Source organism: Phyllobates terribilis, unplaced genomic scaffold (assembly GCF_046119375.1).
Source record: "Phyllobates terribilis strain yellow unplaced genomic scaffold, ASM4611937v1 Scaffold_24__1_contigs__length_18792416, whole genome shotgun sequence".
Classification (NCBI taxonomy): Eukaryota; Metazoa; Chordata; class Amphibia; order Anura; family Dendrobatidae; genus Phyllobates; species Phyllobates terribilis.
Window position 1 is genome coordinate 4119001 of NW_027362784.1, and position 17781 is coordinate 4136781.

General features: G+C 42.4%; 1 protein-coding gene across 1 annotated transcript in view; it reads left to right on the plus strand.

Moving 5' to 3' along the window:
- The window catches only part of PGBD5 (piggyBac transposable element derived 5), a 671274-nt gene extending 656412 nt beyond the window's left edge, over positions 1-14862 (plus strand). Inside the window, exon 7 of the mRNA XM_073660236.1 lies at positions 14128-14862. Coding sequence (XP_073516337.1) covers positions 14128-14323 — 196 coding nt within the window. The 3' untranslated portion in view covers positions 14324-14862. The remainder of the gene's footprint in view (positions 1-14127) is intronic.
- Positions 14863-17781: the final 2919 nt, after the last annotated feature.

Here is a 17781-nt window from a genome sequence, read left to right on the forward strand (position 1 = left end):
CAATTTCACCAGAGTAGAAGTAGTTTAAAGGAGACAGAAACCTCTTCCACTACAGCAAACCCAATAGATGGAGACACAATCAGGAGTGTTCACATTTAAAAAAAATGAGGGCCTAAAACCATCAAAGTCTTTGTTTTTCTCACCTTTGCTGCACTGGAGAATAATAAATGTATTTAAATTGGAGTACCAAGTTTTCCTTACTACAAAGAAATAAGAACGGAGACGCAATAGTGCTGTTACCCAGGCAAATAAAATTATTAAATGAGAATGTGCTTACCTTGCAGGGTTGTGACACGCAGAACTCATGTATTAAGCGTGAGAGAGGGCTGCTGGAGACACCAAACCTTGGTGGTTAGCAATGTAGAAGAATGATGAAAGGTGTTAGTAATTAAAATGTTTTTAGCTTGTCAAAGGAATAAATTTATCACAAAAGGACTGGATCCTGTATAATCTAATTTAACGGCGGAGTGTGTAATTACTGACAAGTTTTGCTTACTAAATGACTGGTTTTGGACCCTACTTGAGCTCCCACACTGCAGTGCTATGGTTTTCTATATATTAAAACCACCAAAGTGGCATCAATTTCACTAGAGTTTAAGTAGTATTATGGGGACCGACACCGCTTCCACTACAGCCAACCCAAGAGATGGAGACCCAATCAGGATTCCCCACATTTCCAAAAATTAGTGACAGACACAAGCAAAGTAGCATCAATTTCAGTACAGTACAAATTGTAGAATTAGGAATGACACCTCTTCCTCTACAGCCAATCTAGTAGATGGAGACCCTATCAGGATTCTCCACATTTCCAAAAATTAGTGGTAGACACCAGCAAAGTGGCATCAATTTCACTAGAGTAGAAGTAGTATAATGCAGACCAAAACCTCTGCCACTACAGCCAAACGCAATAGATGGAGACCCAATCAGGATTCCTCACATTTCCAAAAATTAGTGGCAGACATCAGCAAAGTGGCATCAATTTCACTACAGTAGAAATAGTATAATTAGGACCGACACCTATTCCAGTACAGCCAACCCAATAGATGAAGACCCAATTAGGAGTGTTCACATTTTAATAAATTAGGGCCTAAAACCATGAAAGTGGCATCCATTTCACTAGAATTTAAGTAGTATAATGGGGACCGACACCTCTTCCACTACAACCAACCCAGCAGATAGAGACACAATCAGAACTGTTCACATTTAAAAAATTAGGGCCTAAGACCACCATTTCCGCGGCCAACAGATTGGAGATGGTGGAGTTCAACCTCTTAGCTTTGTCATGTGTAGGAGGAAACAATCTTTTACGTGACATCTGTGGGACCAAGGGCTGACTGCAGTGCTGAGAGAGGGTGGAGTACGGTGAAACGGACAAACTGCTGGACCGTGAGGTGCAGGCGGAGATGTTACAGTGGATTGAGAAACGTGTGGTGTGCTCGATGAAACAAACACACCAGGCATGTCCGCTTCCATTAGAGCTGACGGGCTCTCACTCAGCCTGACTGATGCAGGTATACAATCAGAGGTTCTGTGGTGGGAGACCTGTGTAACAATACTTGGCAGGGTAACAGAGGAGGAGGAGGAAGAAGCAGCAGATGCGTTTGATGGTTGTTTATTGAAAACCAATTTTGAGTTTATTGTGTTTGTGTACCCCTGTGTTGAGAACAATATCTGCACAAAAAAATTAATCTCTCTAGAGTATAACTATTATAATGGAGACCAAAACCTCTTCCACTACAGCCAACCCAGCAAATGGAGAACCAACCAGGAGCATTCACATTAAAAAAAATTAGGGCCTGACACCACCGAAGTGGCATCAATTTCAGTAGATTAGAAGTAGTATAATGGGGACCAACACTTCTTCCACTACAGCCAACCCAATAAATGGAGACCCAATCAGGATTCTCCACATTTCCAAAAATTAGTGGCAGACACCAGTAAAGTGGCATCAATTTCACCAGGCTAACACAGCTTGCACTATCACATTAGCAAATGAAAAAAAAGTTTTTGGGCTCTGCACTGACCACCTCTGCAGATAGCTGAATTTCAACCCCACAAAATCAAAAATGGCCTACAAGGGCTTGCTTGCTTGCTTTTATCACATTAGCAAGTGCAAAAATAGATTGGAGGTCTGCATGGAGCTCAGACTGTACAACCGGTGCACAAACAGGTACACAGCACAGGACTTATCTACACTATCTGACTTCCACAGAAGCGCCCATCTATCTAGCTAATATCTCTTATTACACAGGAGCTGGGTGCATGAGCAGCGTCTATCACGAGTGACATGCATAAAATGGTGCTGAGTTAACATGGCCGCTTTCTATATGGAGAGGATATGTGATTTCAGCAGCCAACTGCAGAAACCCTTGTGTCTGGGACACTGTGGATGCTTCCTGCGCTCTAATTGGCTAGCCACACTTTTCTGACATGAAGTTGCCGAGTACAGGAAAAAAAAACACAGTGCGCTGCTGATCTGACCTGTTCTGAGCCATCACTAACCCTACAATCATCTACCACATCCTCCCGCTCATCATACACAAGCACTATGCTAGCAAAATTGTTAAAAATGCTGCAGTTGCCCCGCAATCACATAACCACGTTAATTCACCAAACGTTACCGATTTTTTCCTGAATTTAACAAATTTTGCTCGCCTTTCCGATCACGAATTTGAATGTTCCACATTCTTGTTGATCTTAAGTTTTGATATGTTCGGATTTCGAACATATTTGCTCATCACTAGTCAGGATCTCCTTTGGCAGACCCATCTGGTGGAAAATATGTACCAGTTCTCTGGCGATACTTCTGGCGGAGGAATTCCTTAATGGTACAGCTTCCGGATACCAAGTTGCATAGTCCAATACAACCAGAATGTATTGGTGCCCCCGGGCGGACTTCACCAGGGTCCCAACAAGGTTCATGGCAATCCGGTCAAATGGGACCTCCATGATAGGTAGCGGCACTAGGGGGATGAGGAAATGGGACACGGGAGCTGTTAGCTGACAGGTGGAACAGGACCGGCAGTAGTTCATAATCTCCCAGAGACATCCAGGCCAGTAGAAGCTCAGTAGGACCCGCTCCTGAATCTTGTCTACCCCTAGATGCCCAACCAAGATGTGAGAATGGGCCAGGCTTAACACTCTACGCCTATAGGGTCCTGGCACTACCAACTGCTCTATTATTTCCCCTTTTGGGTTAGTGACCCGATAAAGAAACTCCCCATTAAGTGTAAAATATGGGAACCTGGTGTCAGCCCCCGGCTTTTGAGCAACCCCTGTGAACTGAGGTTGTGGGTTGTAAGTAATCACTTAGGCAGGTTAACGCTGCAACAATATTTTATTAATTACATCCATGTTAATACAACAATTCCAGATAATTGGCCAAAATACAGTTCTCTCAGTCCTTAAGTTCCCAACCTGGGACCATTAGTTCCACTGGCTTTGTATCAGGCCATACTCACTGTCTCCCAACTTTTAGTTGGCCCACAGATTTCATATCTCTTGCCAGTATAGTCTGTAGCCACAGTCCACAATCCTCCAGACAACAGATAAATCGATGAAAGCACAGATATCCAGTAGCAACAGTCCTTCAAGAAAGTTTATATCCAAATGACATATCCACACTGTAGCACTCATATCCAGCCCAGTCAGTACTGATTTCCATATCCCATCGATCCATTTATGGTCCAGAACCTCAGTATCCCTCCTATTCCTTCGATGTCCTTCCACACAACTCTCCACTAAACATGTCTTTTTTTCCCTCCCTGGGCTTATCCCTCTCAGAAGTGATGACACCCTCCCTCTTACGCATTTACTTTTCGCGGCAGCAATGAAGAATATTCCTTGAGCCTTCATCTGAGACTACATGTAAGACTGCCTGTGGTGATGGCTTCACTGTGTCCACAATCAACACTCACACAATGGGCCTAGTTGCTGTTTGGACAATGATCTAAGGCTCCTAAGATACTGATGAGATTACTGGAATGGGCTGGACCACTTTAGAAATAAAAGTAATGTACATAAACTAATGAGCAAGCAGAGCATTAATAAAACACAGCCAGCAACTCTCCAATAACACAATAATATCGACGAAAACGGTGGTCCGTGCTGGAAAAGTATCAAAGTCTTTCGTAAGAGGGCAGCTCCTCACAACCCCATTGATCACAGAAACATTGTCAAAGGCATACTTCAAAGTAAGATCCTGCATCTGCGCAGTACCAAAGTTCCCCCCAGACACACCCAAGTCCGGAACTTTGTCCTCCGGGGTCACCACCTTGTCTTCATTTTCCACAAGGACACATAGGGGGGGAAGTCATCTGCCTCTTGACTGTGACGGTGATGCATCACAGTGTGACCGGCTCCTGGTTGAGACAGACACTTAGCATCCCCGCTTTCCACCACCAGTCCCAGAACAGACAGAAGTCTCGCCCTATTATTGCCAGGTGGAGCAGATCGCTAACCACCCCCACCCATGAGACTCAGCTCCACAGTCAGTGTGTATTGTCATTCTGGCAATATGGCAATACTTTGCGTCCCCGTGTATGCACCATACACCCACGTTTTTCCCGGGGATCAACTGGTGTGAAAGCGTGGCCCTTATGAGTGTAACCAATCTCTCTGAATCCAGGAGTCCTGCCACCAGTACCCCATTAATGGTCACAAGACATGACGGTGGTCCCTCACCTGGCTGATAGTCCACACTGCAGGCGGGATAGGCATAGTAGGAACAGCGACGTCCCAGGCTACAGTCCATTTATTCGGAGGCCAGCGGGCAGCTACATGGCCTGGGCCATGACACGGCCAACAAATAATCTCTCAGAATTAGGAATTAATCAGAATTAGTCACATACTGGTTCAACATAGCACGTGCTAGCTCCTCTCTGTTGCAGGTTTCCCCAAATACTGAACACCTCTGAGTGTAGAGGCTGGCTATTTAACTCCCAGACCACTCCCTGGATGGGAGATATAGTGGATGATGTCCAGACCTGCACTTCGTCATCCACAAAAAATATGCCCATGTAAACCTGGGAACCCTCTTTACACCTAATGTGCAGGAGAAGCTTCCATGTTTCACATCACTGAGGCTAACAGCCTCAGTGACACACATATCCCTTCCACCACACGGCCAGTGACTTGTTCACTACAGTTACTATTTAAGGCACCTCCCCCAACATGGAGGTGCCTGTGCAATGTTGTCAGTTTGTTGCTAACACTCTTGTCAGCCCCCAGATTCCAGTGCTGCTTGCTAGCTTGTCTATCCACCGTGCCCACCAGCCTGTATCAGCCATGTCTGCCAGCCTGCCTATCAGCCGTGCCTGCCGCCTGCCTACCACCTGTATCCACCTTCCTGCCTACCAGTCATGCTTGTTTGCCCGTCTATCTGCTGTGCCAGTCGGTGCCTGCCATCAGTCCCGTGGGAATCACCTGCTCTCACACGAGGTTGGTCCTGGAGTAGCACCTGGACCACCTTCCCGGTTCTTCCTTGGTTAACAGAGTTAACTAGCCGCAGTATAGCCAAGGCCGGTCAGGGTGAGGTCCCTAGTTACGCCCCTCCGGTCCCTCCTTGTACCACGGCATAGTGGTTCCACCACCTGGCCCCGTAGCAATAAACTCAAATTGGTATATAAAGCAGACTACATCTCTGCTTAATATTATTTGGGGCAGATATTGTTCTCAACACAGGAGTACACAGACATGATAAATTCTAAATGCGCGTGGTCGCTCAGAGGCTAGCACTGCAGCCTTGCAGCGCTGGGGTCCTGGGTTCAAATTCCACCAAGGACAACATCTGCAAGAAGTTTTTATGTTTTCCTAGTGTTTGCGTGGGTTTCCTCCGGGTTCTCTAGTTTCCTACCACACTCCAAAGACATGCTGATAGGGAATTGTGAGCCCCAATGGGGACAGGGATAATAATGTATATAAAGCGCTGCAGAATATGTTGGCACTATACAGAAAAAAAGATTATTATTATTATTTTCTTATGCACGTTATTTCTCAAAATGCATTGCAGATCAAGCCATTTCCCAACTCTGTAGTCATGAAATTCAAGGCGTAAAGAAAGATCTTTGTGTGTGACTAAGCACCACAGAGAAGTGTGAGATGATGTTGGACAGGCTGCCATTGCTTATGGAACAAGCTGCATTGGAGGACTTCCTGGGAGAAATGACGACCGGAGTAGATACGATTGCCCTCTATGCCTGTCCTTTCACCGACCTAAAGAATATGGCTGAGGTGAAATAAAACTCACAGAGAAGCATTGTCAGATGGAAGAACATTGGGCCCACCAGAGGATTTGATTCTAAGGGCCCAACTTTCTCCCCCTCTCAAGAGCCCCATAGCAGCTGCAAGGTTCGCGCTATGAACTCTCCTGAAGGAGAACCCAGAACCCCCTGGAGGATTGAGTGAAGGTTCCCGGACACTATGGCTGTTTTTTTTTTACTGAGGAGGAAACTGGAGAACCCATGGGAAAACCCCGCAAACACGGTGAGAACATATAACCTCCTTGTAGATGTTGTCCTTGGTGGGATTTGAACCCAGGACCTCAGTGCTGCAAGACTGCAGTGCTAACTACTTAGCCACCATGCTGCCCTCTCTCTTCTTCCTCTGATATTTAACATTCTGGAGAAACTTGCACCTACTGCCACTCAGTGTCTTCAGCTCCTTTGTGAGAAACTAATGTTTGGGCAGCCACTCAGTCTACCAAATAAAATTCCTGAGAAGAAAATTGTGGATGGCTTCGCTTCTGGTACTGGGTGCACCACTAATACTATGGCATTCCATTATTCACTGGAAATATTCCAGGCTGATTGGAGACAAGCTCATTCCCCCAGAAAAGTACCAGCAGTAAGCTAAGGATGGTGGCCTCTATCATCATAAAGGACTTAGCTACCTTCTGAACATTGTGTTGAAGCTTGCAAGGTGTCACGGGTTTAGCATGACAGAGAGGAGCCAGAAGACCACAGTGTCTGATTCCTCCCACTTCAGCAGTCATTAGAAGCATTTCACTTTCATATTATTTCACTTTTATATTAATCGGTGTAGGTTTCTTTTAGCAGTGCAGAGGTTATTCTGCTCAGTTGTGAGCTTTAGGGAGCTTAACTTCATTTAGGCTCTCAGAAGATTTGTCCAGTGCATCTCCCATACTGTGTAACTCTGTACCCCAAAAGATGAGACTCTCGCCTACTGTGGAAAACCTTGAAAAGGAAGCTGAAAACCCACTTCTTCAGACAAGCATAGAATCTGCGGTAACCCTCGCTCCAGCATAGCGCTGCACGACCAGCTGTACCCTGACCTACTTTATCTTCACCCATCCCTTGTAGATTGTGCGCCCTCGCGGGCGGGGTCCCGCCCTGTCTTCTTGTACCAGTTAGTGACCCCTTTTCACATGTAAAGCGCCACAGAATAAATGTCGCTATAATAATTATAGAACTTGTACACATGGCACTTTCCTGGTGTCTATCCCTAATTTGAGGTGTTTTGGCAGTTTTTGGACCCGTTTGAAGGTGTTGTGTATGTGTTTGTTTTTACCCCCCATTGAATGCAAGGGGGTTCGGCTATGTTTGCGAATATTCAACGACCAAATCGTCGAATATTGCAAATTTGATGATCGTAATCCGAACCGAACATTGAAACATTCGCTCATCTCTAGTCACCGTCAGTATTCTGGAGGATTCATAGTGTAGAAGTGGCGTTACCTAGCATACCGTTAGACATTTTTGAATCAGCAATAATCTATTTCCTGTGACGGTTTACCAGCAATAATAATTGTTGCTGTAGTATACATTTATCTGGGCTTATGAGAAAATATATTTAGTTGAATGTTTGTTTTTGTACTTTTTAATATAAATAACTATTAAAAGTTATATTTTATATACTACTCAAATTAAATTTGTCGTGCTCAGACACATACATATAAAAAATGATTCAAGTAGTTAATTTAATTTTGTTTTAAAAATAATTGATTATATAATCAATAATTATTAATACAAAAATTAAAATCACGGCACCTTCCCTTTAAATCTCGGAGTCCTCTCTCCTATCACCACAAAATGGCAAACAGTATCTACTGCGTGCTCTTGGTTGTGAATCAATAGAGACCCCACATTTATAATTTCTCACGATTGGCTCTACCATATAGGTCACTGAAAAGTATTATAAGGAAGTCTGCAAGGCTAGGCCCAAGTTAATATGAATATTTATAGCTGAGCCATATATGGCAAAAAAAAAAAATTACCATATATAAATTTCAAAAAATTAGTGCCAAAATTGATTTGTGCAGTATTGATTTGCTCATCACTACTAAAGGGCCAAAAGGCAAACTAGACCCACAATTTTTTTTTTACAATAAAATGATTTGTACATTATGGAGTTATGTAAATAATGTGCTTAAGAAAGGTTTATTCTACAGTTTTCCTATAGTCCACAAAGTCGAAAAAAAAAAATTAATAGCATTTTCTATCCATGTAATCAGATCAAATACAGAAATAAATCTAGTGGAATACAAAAGTAAAACCTTTATTTAACCACTTCGCGCCAGAGCCTGTTTTTGCCTTCGTGACCGGGCCAATTTTTTCAATTCTGACCACTGTCACTTTATGAGGTAATTACTCTGGAACGCTTCAACGGATCCCCCTGATTCTGAGATTGTTTTTTTGTGACATATTGTACTTCAGGATAGTGGTAAAATTTCTAAGATATCACTTGCGTTTATTTGTGAAAAAATCGGAAATTTGGCGAAAATTTTGAAAATTTTGCAATTTTCAAACTTTGAATTTTCATGCCCTTTAATCAGAGAGATATATCACACAAAATAGTTAATGAATAACATTTCCCACATGTCTACTTTACATCAGCACAATTTTGGAACCAAAATTTTTTCTGTTAGGAAGCTATAAGGGTTAAAAGTTGACCAGCGATTTCTCATTTTTACAACAAAATTTACAAAAACATTTTTTTAGGGACCACATCTTATTTGAAGTGACTTTGAGGAGCCTTTATGACAGAAAATACCCAAAAGTGATACCATTCAAAAAACTGCACCCCTCAAGGTGCTCAAAACCACATTCAAGAAGTTTATTAACCCTTCAGGTGCTTCACAGGAATTTTTGGAATGTGGAAGAAAACAATGAACATTTAACTTTTTTTCACAAAACTGCTACTTTAGCCTCAAATTTTTAATTTTCACAAGGGCAGCCAGAAAAAATGGACCCCAAAATGTGTTGTGCAATTTCTTCTGAGCACGCTGATACCCCATATGTGGTGCAAAGCCACTGTTTGGGTGCACGGCATGGCTCGGAAGGTAAGGAGCGCCATTTGACTTTTGGAATGGAAATTTGACTGGAATCGATAGCGGACGCCATGTTGCATTTGGAGAGCCCCTGAGGTGCCTAAACAGAGGAAACCCCCAACAAGTCATCCCATTTTGGAAACTAGACCCCTCAAGGAACTTATCTAGATGTGTGGTGAGCACCTTGAACCCCCAGGGGCTTCACACAATTTTATAATGTTGAAGGGTGAAAATAAAAAAACACATTTTTATCACAAAACTGCTACTTTAGCCTCAAATTTTTAATTTTCACAAGGGCAGCCAGAAAAAATGGACCCCAAAATGTGTTGTGCAATTTCTCCTGAGCACGCTGATACCCCATATGTGGTGCAAAGCCACTGTTTGGGCGCACGGCATGGCTCGGAAGGTAAGGAGCGCCATTTGACTTTTGGAATGGAAATTTGACTGGAATGGATAGCGGACGCCATGTTGCATTTGGAGAGCCCCTGAGGTGCCTAAACAGAGGAAACCCACAACAAGTGACCGAATTTTACAATCTACTCCTCTGTATAAATTAATCTAGTGGTGGGAAAATAAGTAGGTAAATGGTCACTAAACCCATAGATGAATTCCCACAGAGGTGTCATTTCCATAATGGGGTCACTTCAGGGGGGATTATGCTGTTCTGGCACTTTTCAGAGTACCAGAGCTAAAGAATCCCCCCTGAAGTGACCCCATTTTGGAAACGACACCCCTCTGGGAATTCATCTATGGGTTTAGTGACCATTTTAATTCGATGGATGATTTCCAGAAACAAGCACGCAATGGAAGGTTTAGATTCTGGAGAACCCCCCCTGGAAATTAAGTGAGCTCTACTCGAATATGTCATTCACTAAATGAACCAAATGTTTGAATGACAAATTGGGATACATATTTACAGTTTAAAAACGTGGTTCTGTGTGGTAGATTTTAAAGCAGTCAGTGACGCATAAGGCTGGCAATGATGGGCATTGTGGGCAATAGTAGCGGGTATCACGCCTCATTCCTCTCTTAGTACATACACGACATCTTTTCTGGGGGTTCCTTCTTGTTTCCGTTGCTGGAATAAGTGCAATAAAATGTCGCTCAGTGAGTCTTTTCACATCCTCAGATTCTAATGGATGAGCGGGGCTAACACTTTGAAAGACAAGATTTTCAATTACCTTTTCTTGATAATCAAGAAAAGGATCTGAATTTCCTGCTTTTTTGTACAACACAAAAGAATTGTATGTGGCCACCTGAAACAAATAGATAACCAACTTTTTATACCAGGTATAGGACTTTCTTGATACCTGGTATGGCTGTAGAACCTGGTCTGCAAGGTCCACACCCCCCATGTGTTTGTTGTAGTCAATGACTGACACAGGTTTTTGCTTCGGAGTGGTGGATCCTAGTTCTACAGTGGCCCTTGTGGCATCTGTGTGGATCGAGCTGAGGACAAAACTATCCCTCTTATCCCTATATTTCAGGGCAAGCAGCTCTCCGTTGCGTACAGCCCCTGACTGCCCCTTTTGGAACTTTTGGTTGACCAATGGTTGTGGAAACCCCTGACGGTTTTTACGGATGGTCCCACAAGCCCCGATGTTGTATTCAACCAGACTTTTAAATAGGGGTATGCTGGTGTAATAATTGTCCACATATAGATTGTAGCCTTTTTGAAAAAATGGACTTATCAGCTCCCAAACAATTTTTGCAGATGTCCCCAGATAAGTAGGGCATCCTGGTGGGTTTAGTTGGCTATCTTTCCCCTCATATATGCGGAAAGCGGATGTGTATCCGGTTGAACTTTCGCACATTTTATAGATCTTTATTCCAAACCTTGCCCTTTTAGATGGGATAAATTGCTTGAGGTGCAGTCTTCCTTTGAATTTTACAAGGGACTCATCTATAGAAATATTTTGTGTTGGGGTGTAGAGGCTTAAGAATTTTTCTGACAAATTTTCAATGATGGGTATAATTTTATATAACCTGTCATGTTCTGGGGCATTTCTGGGCAGGCATTGACTATTGTCGTTAAAATGCCAAAACCGCATGAGCATTTCATAACGGGTCCTAGGCAGAATGACTGAAAACATAGGGGTGGCTTGAACAGGGTGGTTGGACCAGTAGGATCGAATGCTCGGTTTTTTAACAAGCCCCATGGCAAATGTAAGTCCTAAATTTTTTTTTATTTCCGGGACATTAGTTGGTGTCCATAAATTTGCCCTAGCATAGTAAGATCGGGGATTCTGGCTTATGAATTGGGATGCATATAAATTTGTTTGCACGACAATATGCTCTAGCAAGCTGTCTGTAATAAACAAATTAAAAAAATGAATTGGTCCAAAATCTTCCACCTCCACATTTATACCAGGAATGGCGTTGAAATCAGGGCTGAATGGAGCAGCCGAATCCGAAGCCTCCCATCTGGGAAATGCTAGATCATGTGGCAAAGCCCCTTGTACACTGGCGTGCACCAATTCACTAGTAGCAGGGACAGCGCTTGTACTGGGCAGTGTTCCCTGATTTGGAGACGTTTCTCCAGTAGCGCTATTTGCCCCTATTGTTGTACTGGTCCTTGGGCTTGAGGATGGACCAGAATCACTGCTCATTTCTGAGCTCTCAGTGTCGCCGCTACTAAAGCCCTCAAAATCCACATCTCCATCTGAGATTGCGCTGTCATCAGTGTCAGAACACAGCAGGGCATACACCTCCTCTGCGGTATAAGTCTGACGGGCCATTTTATTTTTAGATTTTTTGACTGGACTGAACGGACCGGACTGAACGGACGGGACTGATCTGACAGGACTGACTGACCTGACAGGACTGACTGACTGACAGATCTGACAGGACTGACTGACTGACAGATCTGACAGGACTGACTGACTGACAGATCTGACAGGACTGACTGACTGACAGATCTGACAGGACTGACAGATCTGACAGGACTGACTGACAGATCTGACAGGACTGACTGACTGACAGATCTGACAGGACTGACTGATCTGACAGGACTGACTGATCTGACAGGACTGACTGACTGATCTGACAGGACTGACTGACTGATCTGACAGGACTGACTGACTGATAGATCTGACAGGACTGACTGATCTGACAGGACTGACTGACTGATAGATCTGACAGGACTGACTGATCTGACAGGACTGACTGACTGACTGATCTGACAGGACTGACTGACTGATCTGACAGGACTGACTGACTGACTGACAGATCTGACAGGACTGACTGATCTGACAGGACTGACTGACTGATAGATCTGACAGGACTGACTGACTGACAGATCTGACAGGACTGACTGACAGATCTGACAGGACTGACTGACTGACAGATCTGACAGGACTGACTGATCTGACAGGACTGACTGACTGATCTGACAGGACTGACTGACTGATAGATCTGACAGGACTGACTGATCTGACAGGACTGACTGACTGATCTGACAGGACTGACTGACTGATCTGACAGGACTGACTGACTGATAGATCTGACAGGACTGACTGACTGATAGATCTGACAGGACTGACTGACTGATCTGACAGGACTGACTGACTGATCTGACAGGACTGACTGATCTGACAGGACTGACTGACTGATCTGACAGGACTGACTGACTGATCTGACAGGACTGACTGACTGACAGATCTGACAGGACTGACTGATCTGACAGGTCTGACAGGACTGACTGATCTGACAGGACTGACTGACTGATCTGACAGGACTGACTGACTGATAGATCTGACAGGACTGACTGACTGATAGATCTGACAGGACTGACTGACTGATAGATCTGACAGGACTGACTGACTGATAGATCTGACAGGACTGACTGACTGACTGACTGATCTGACAGGACTGATCTGACAGGACTGACTGATCTGACAGACTCACTAACCCTAACTCTTACTTTCTTTTTTATTTTATTTTTTTTACTTTCACAGTGGCAAGGCTGACACAGCTCTTGTCACACTGTTTCTCCTCTGCTCTCTCACTGAGATCGGAGGAGAAACAGTGTATTTATCAGGCAGATCGCCCGGGAAAGTTTGTTGCTAAAACAAACTTCCCTGGTGATCTCTCTGATTGGCTGGTGTGACGCTGACATCATCGAGACCTGAGCCAATCAGGTCTCAATGATGTCAGAGGTCACAGCACCGGGATCCCCGCCGCTCCTGAGGTATGTGGGGGGTCCCGATCGCCGACCACCAGCTGTTACTATCTTTTAAATGCCGCGATCGCTATGGATCGCGGCATCTAGAAGATAGGAACAGGTTAACATCATGGGGACCTGATCCATTCAGGTCCCCATGATTCCACATGTCAGAGCTATCGTTTTGAACCGGTACCGCAGCGCCAGCAGGACCCTGGGGGTCCTGAGCGCTGCGGGACCACCCACCGTTTTTAAACGTCGGCGCTGCACAGAGCCCGGGCAGCGCCGACGTTTATGTACAGTGGGCGGTCCTGAACCGGTTAAAAATATTTACACGTTATTGAATACAACTTAATTTTTTTTACATTTTTGGCCTGTTTGCAAGAATATGGCAAAAAAATAGAAAACAATACCTATAATACATTTTATATATCACAAAAATAAATCCTTGTTTCTCCTGAAAAGAAAAAAGAAACAATATCAAATTTAAGGGATACATGCAATTTCTACAAAGTTAAATGAAAGCATAGTAAAATGGCTATATTTGCTTTTGTCATTAAGGCCTGGAATGCATGCAGGAGGAAGGGGTTAAAAAAGTGCTTTGTATATATGCTTACAAAATGACATTTGCATGATTACCAGCATTCATCAACATAATCAATTTTCTATTCTCTTTCAGGTACTTTATTTCACACAAACCAAACAAGACTTGGCAGCAAGTATTCTGGTATTCCCTAAGCATTGCTATAAATAATGCATACATCCTCTACAAAATGTCTGATGCCTACCATGTTAAATGTTATAGCCGTGCCAATTTTGGTGAAAGACTTGTTCAAGAGTTGCTTGGCTTGGAGGAAACTTCATCTCAGGATTAATTACTACCATTCAATGGCTGTTTGAAGATGAATTTGAAGCTCTTACGCTCTGAAATGCCAGTCATAGCTGTATACATTATAACTACAAATATTATGTTTCTTTTGGCAGACCTGTAAACAACACCAATTCAAACATTTCTTTTTAAATTTGTAGTTATTAAAATATAGTGTAAAGTTTAAATTATACAACCTACTGTGTAAAAGATTTACCAAAAAATAAGCATTAAAGTATACGATATTGTGCAAACGTTTAGGCAGGTGTAGAAAAAATGCTGCAAAGTGAGAATGCTTTCAAAGCTAGAAATGTTTATAGTTTACTTTTGTTTTAAGAATTTTTATTTCATTTTTTTTTGCAATAATAGGAAGGGGAAAAGATATATAAAATTTAAACATATATGATATAATATACAAATGACATAGAATATAAACATTTAGAGATAATAACTAATGTCACATGTCATCTAAACTATCCTAAAGGGGTGTAAAGACCATGATAAGGGCAGTAGGGAAAAATAAAATTAGGAGAAGGGAGAAGATAAGAATAGGAGAATAAGTGGAGAGGGAAGGAAAAAAGGGGGGGGATAGTGGAAGGGTAAAGGAATAAAAAAGAGAAAAAAAGGGAGCTATAGGAAAATGTGGGAAGGGAGGAAAAGGGTATGGAAGATATAACAGGAAATAAATAAAGAAAAGAGATATATGGGAGGGGGGTGAACAAGTATTCATCTAGGAATATTCTAACACGGAAAATAAATAAATGATTAAGGTATATAAAATCCGAATTAAAGGATTATTTGTTGAAAGGACTCCGCATTGGAAGAAAAATATGAATTCCATAAAAACCATTTGGCTCCGTATTTTGGAAGAGAGTTATTTTTAAGGTCTAAAGCAAGTTCAAATGTATTGTGGAATGTGATCTTGTCTATATCATTGATAGTAGGTATATCAACTGCTTTCCATTTAGCCCCAATAAGCATTTTAGCTACTGCAAAAATATGTAAAGAGATAAGTTTGTTTATCTTTGTTTCCCTAGCTTATTTAGTAGGTTAAATATCTTTCAATAAGGGCTTGATTTTTGGACAGGTCCAAAAGATACAGTGGGTACAGAAAGTATTCAGACCCCTTTTAATTTTTCACTCTGTTTCATTGCAGCCATTTGGTAAATTCTAAAAAGTTCATTTTTGTTCTCATTAATGTACACTCTGCACCCCATATTGACTGAAAAAAAACAGAAATCTAGAAATTTTTGCAAATTAAAAAAGAAAAACTGAAATATCTCATGATCATAAGTATTCAGACCCTTTGCTCAGTATTGAGTAGAAGCACCCTTTTGAGCTAGTACAGCCATGAGTCTTCTTGGGAATGATGCAACAAGTTTTTCACACCAGGATTTGAGGATCCTCTGCCATTCTTCCTTGCAGATCCTCTCCAGTTCCGTCAGGTTGGATGGTGAACGTTGGTGAACAGCAATTTTCAGGTTTCTCCAGAGATGCTCAGTCCGGTTTAGGTCAGGGCTCTGGCTGGGCCAGTCAAGAATGGTCACCGAGTTTTTCTGAAGCCACTCCTTTGTTATTTTATCTGTGTGCTTAGGGTAATTGTCTTGTTGGAAGGTAAACCTTCGGCCAAGTCTGAGGACCAGAGCACTCTGGAAGAGGTTTTCATCCAGGATATCTCTGTACTTGTCCGCATTCATATTTCCTTCAATGCAACCAGTCGTCCTGTCCCTGCAGCTGAAAAACACCCCCATAGCATGAAGCTGCCACCACCATGTTTCACTGTTGGGATTGTATTGGGCAGGTAATGAGCAGTGCCTGGTTTTCTCCACACATGCCACTTAGAATTATCACCAAAAAGTTCTATCTTCGTCTCATCAGACCAGAGAATCTTATTTCTCATAGTCTGGGAGTCCATCATGTGTTTTTGAACAAACTCTATGTGGGCTTTCATATGTCTTGCACTGAGGAGAAGCTTCTGCCAGGCCACTTTGCTATAAAGGCCCGACTGGTGGAGGATAGTTGACTTTGTGGAACTTTCTCCCATCTCCCTACTGCATCTCTGGAGCTCAGCCACAGTGATCTTGGGGTTCTTCTTTACCTCTCTCACCAAGGCTCTTCTCCCATGATTGCTCAGTTTGGCTAGACGGCCAGGTCTAGGAAGACTTCTGGTGGTCCTAAACTTCTTCCATTTAAGGATTATGGAGGCCACTGTGCTCTTAGGAAACTTGAGTACTGCAGAAATTCTTTTGTGACCTTGGCCAGGTCTGTGCCTTGCCACAATTCTGTCTCTGAGCTCCTTGGGCAGTTCCTTTGAGCTCATGATTCTCATTTAGTCTAACATGCACTGTGAGATGTGAGGTCTTATGTAGACAGGTGTGTGCCTTTCCAAATCAAGTCCTATCAGTTTAATTAAACACAGCTGGACTCCAATGAAGGAGTAGAACCATTTCAAGGAGGATCACAAGGAAATGGACAGCATGTGACTTAAATATGAGTGTCTGGGCAAAGGGTCTGAATACGTATGACCATGTGATATTTCAGTTTTTCTACATTTCTGTTTTTTTCAGTCGAGATGGGGTGCAGAGTGTGCTTAAATGAGAAAAAAATGAACTTTTTAGAATTTACCAAATGGCTGCAATGAAACAGAGTGAAAAATTTAAAGGGATCTGAGTACTTTCCGTACTCACTGTATGCATGATATTGCTACTGCTCCCACACTCTCTCCAACAAAGGTCTGAGTAATTTGGAAACACTTCCTTAAGTCTTACAAAAGTCAGAAGGCATCGGGAAATTAACTTAAAGAAATTTTCATGTGTATTGGCGTTAATATTAAATCTATAGGTTAGTTGAAATGCTTTTGTTGCCAATTTTAGTGGGATTTTTTTGTTTAAATCTGATTCCCACTTTATTATTGGTTTTAATTTTATAAACTCAATATCCGATTTAAAAAGAGTATAAACATTTTTTATGTTCCAGATTGAGTTCAAGTGAGGATTGCTTAGTAGAATAGAGATAGCTCTTTGTAAGGCCAGGGAGAGTGTAAGCTTTTTCCATATGAATTTTCTAAGATCTTTTAAGTTAAGGAGTTCCTCCTCTGGCAGACTATATAAGGTCTTTGAACCTTGAAAATGTATTATAGTATCTTTGTTAGTACCTGAAAATAGAGAGAAACAGTAACTTATTCCCAATTTTGTCTATTTCCTAAAAGGGAATTTTGGAAAGGTTATTCATAGTTAACTTAAATAGTTTTTTCCATTGGATAATTGTCCATTTTAATAATGGCTGAGTACGGAGTATCAAGATAAGAGAAGCTAGAGGAGAATTGGAGAATTATTATTTACATCCTCTTCCAATGAGACCAAGTTTTGTTTGTTTATTTTTCTTCAGAAGCCAGTATCTGATCTACAAAATTATATTTCATTCATAGTACGCTTATGGGGGAGGGGGCAGTATTTGGGCTGCTTC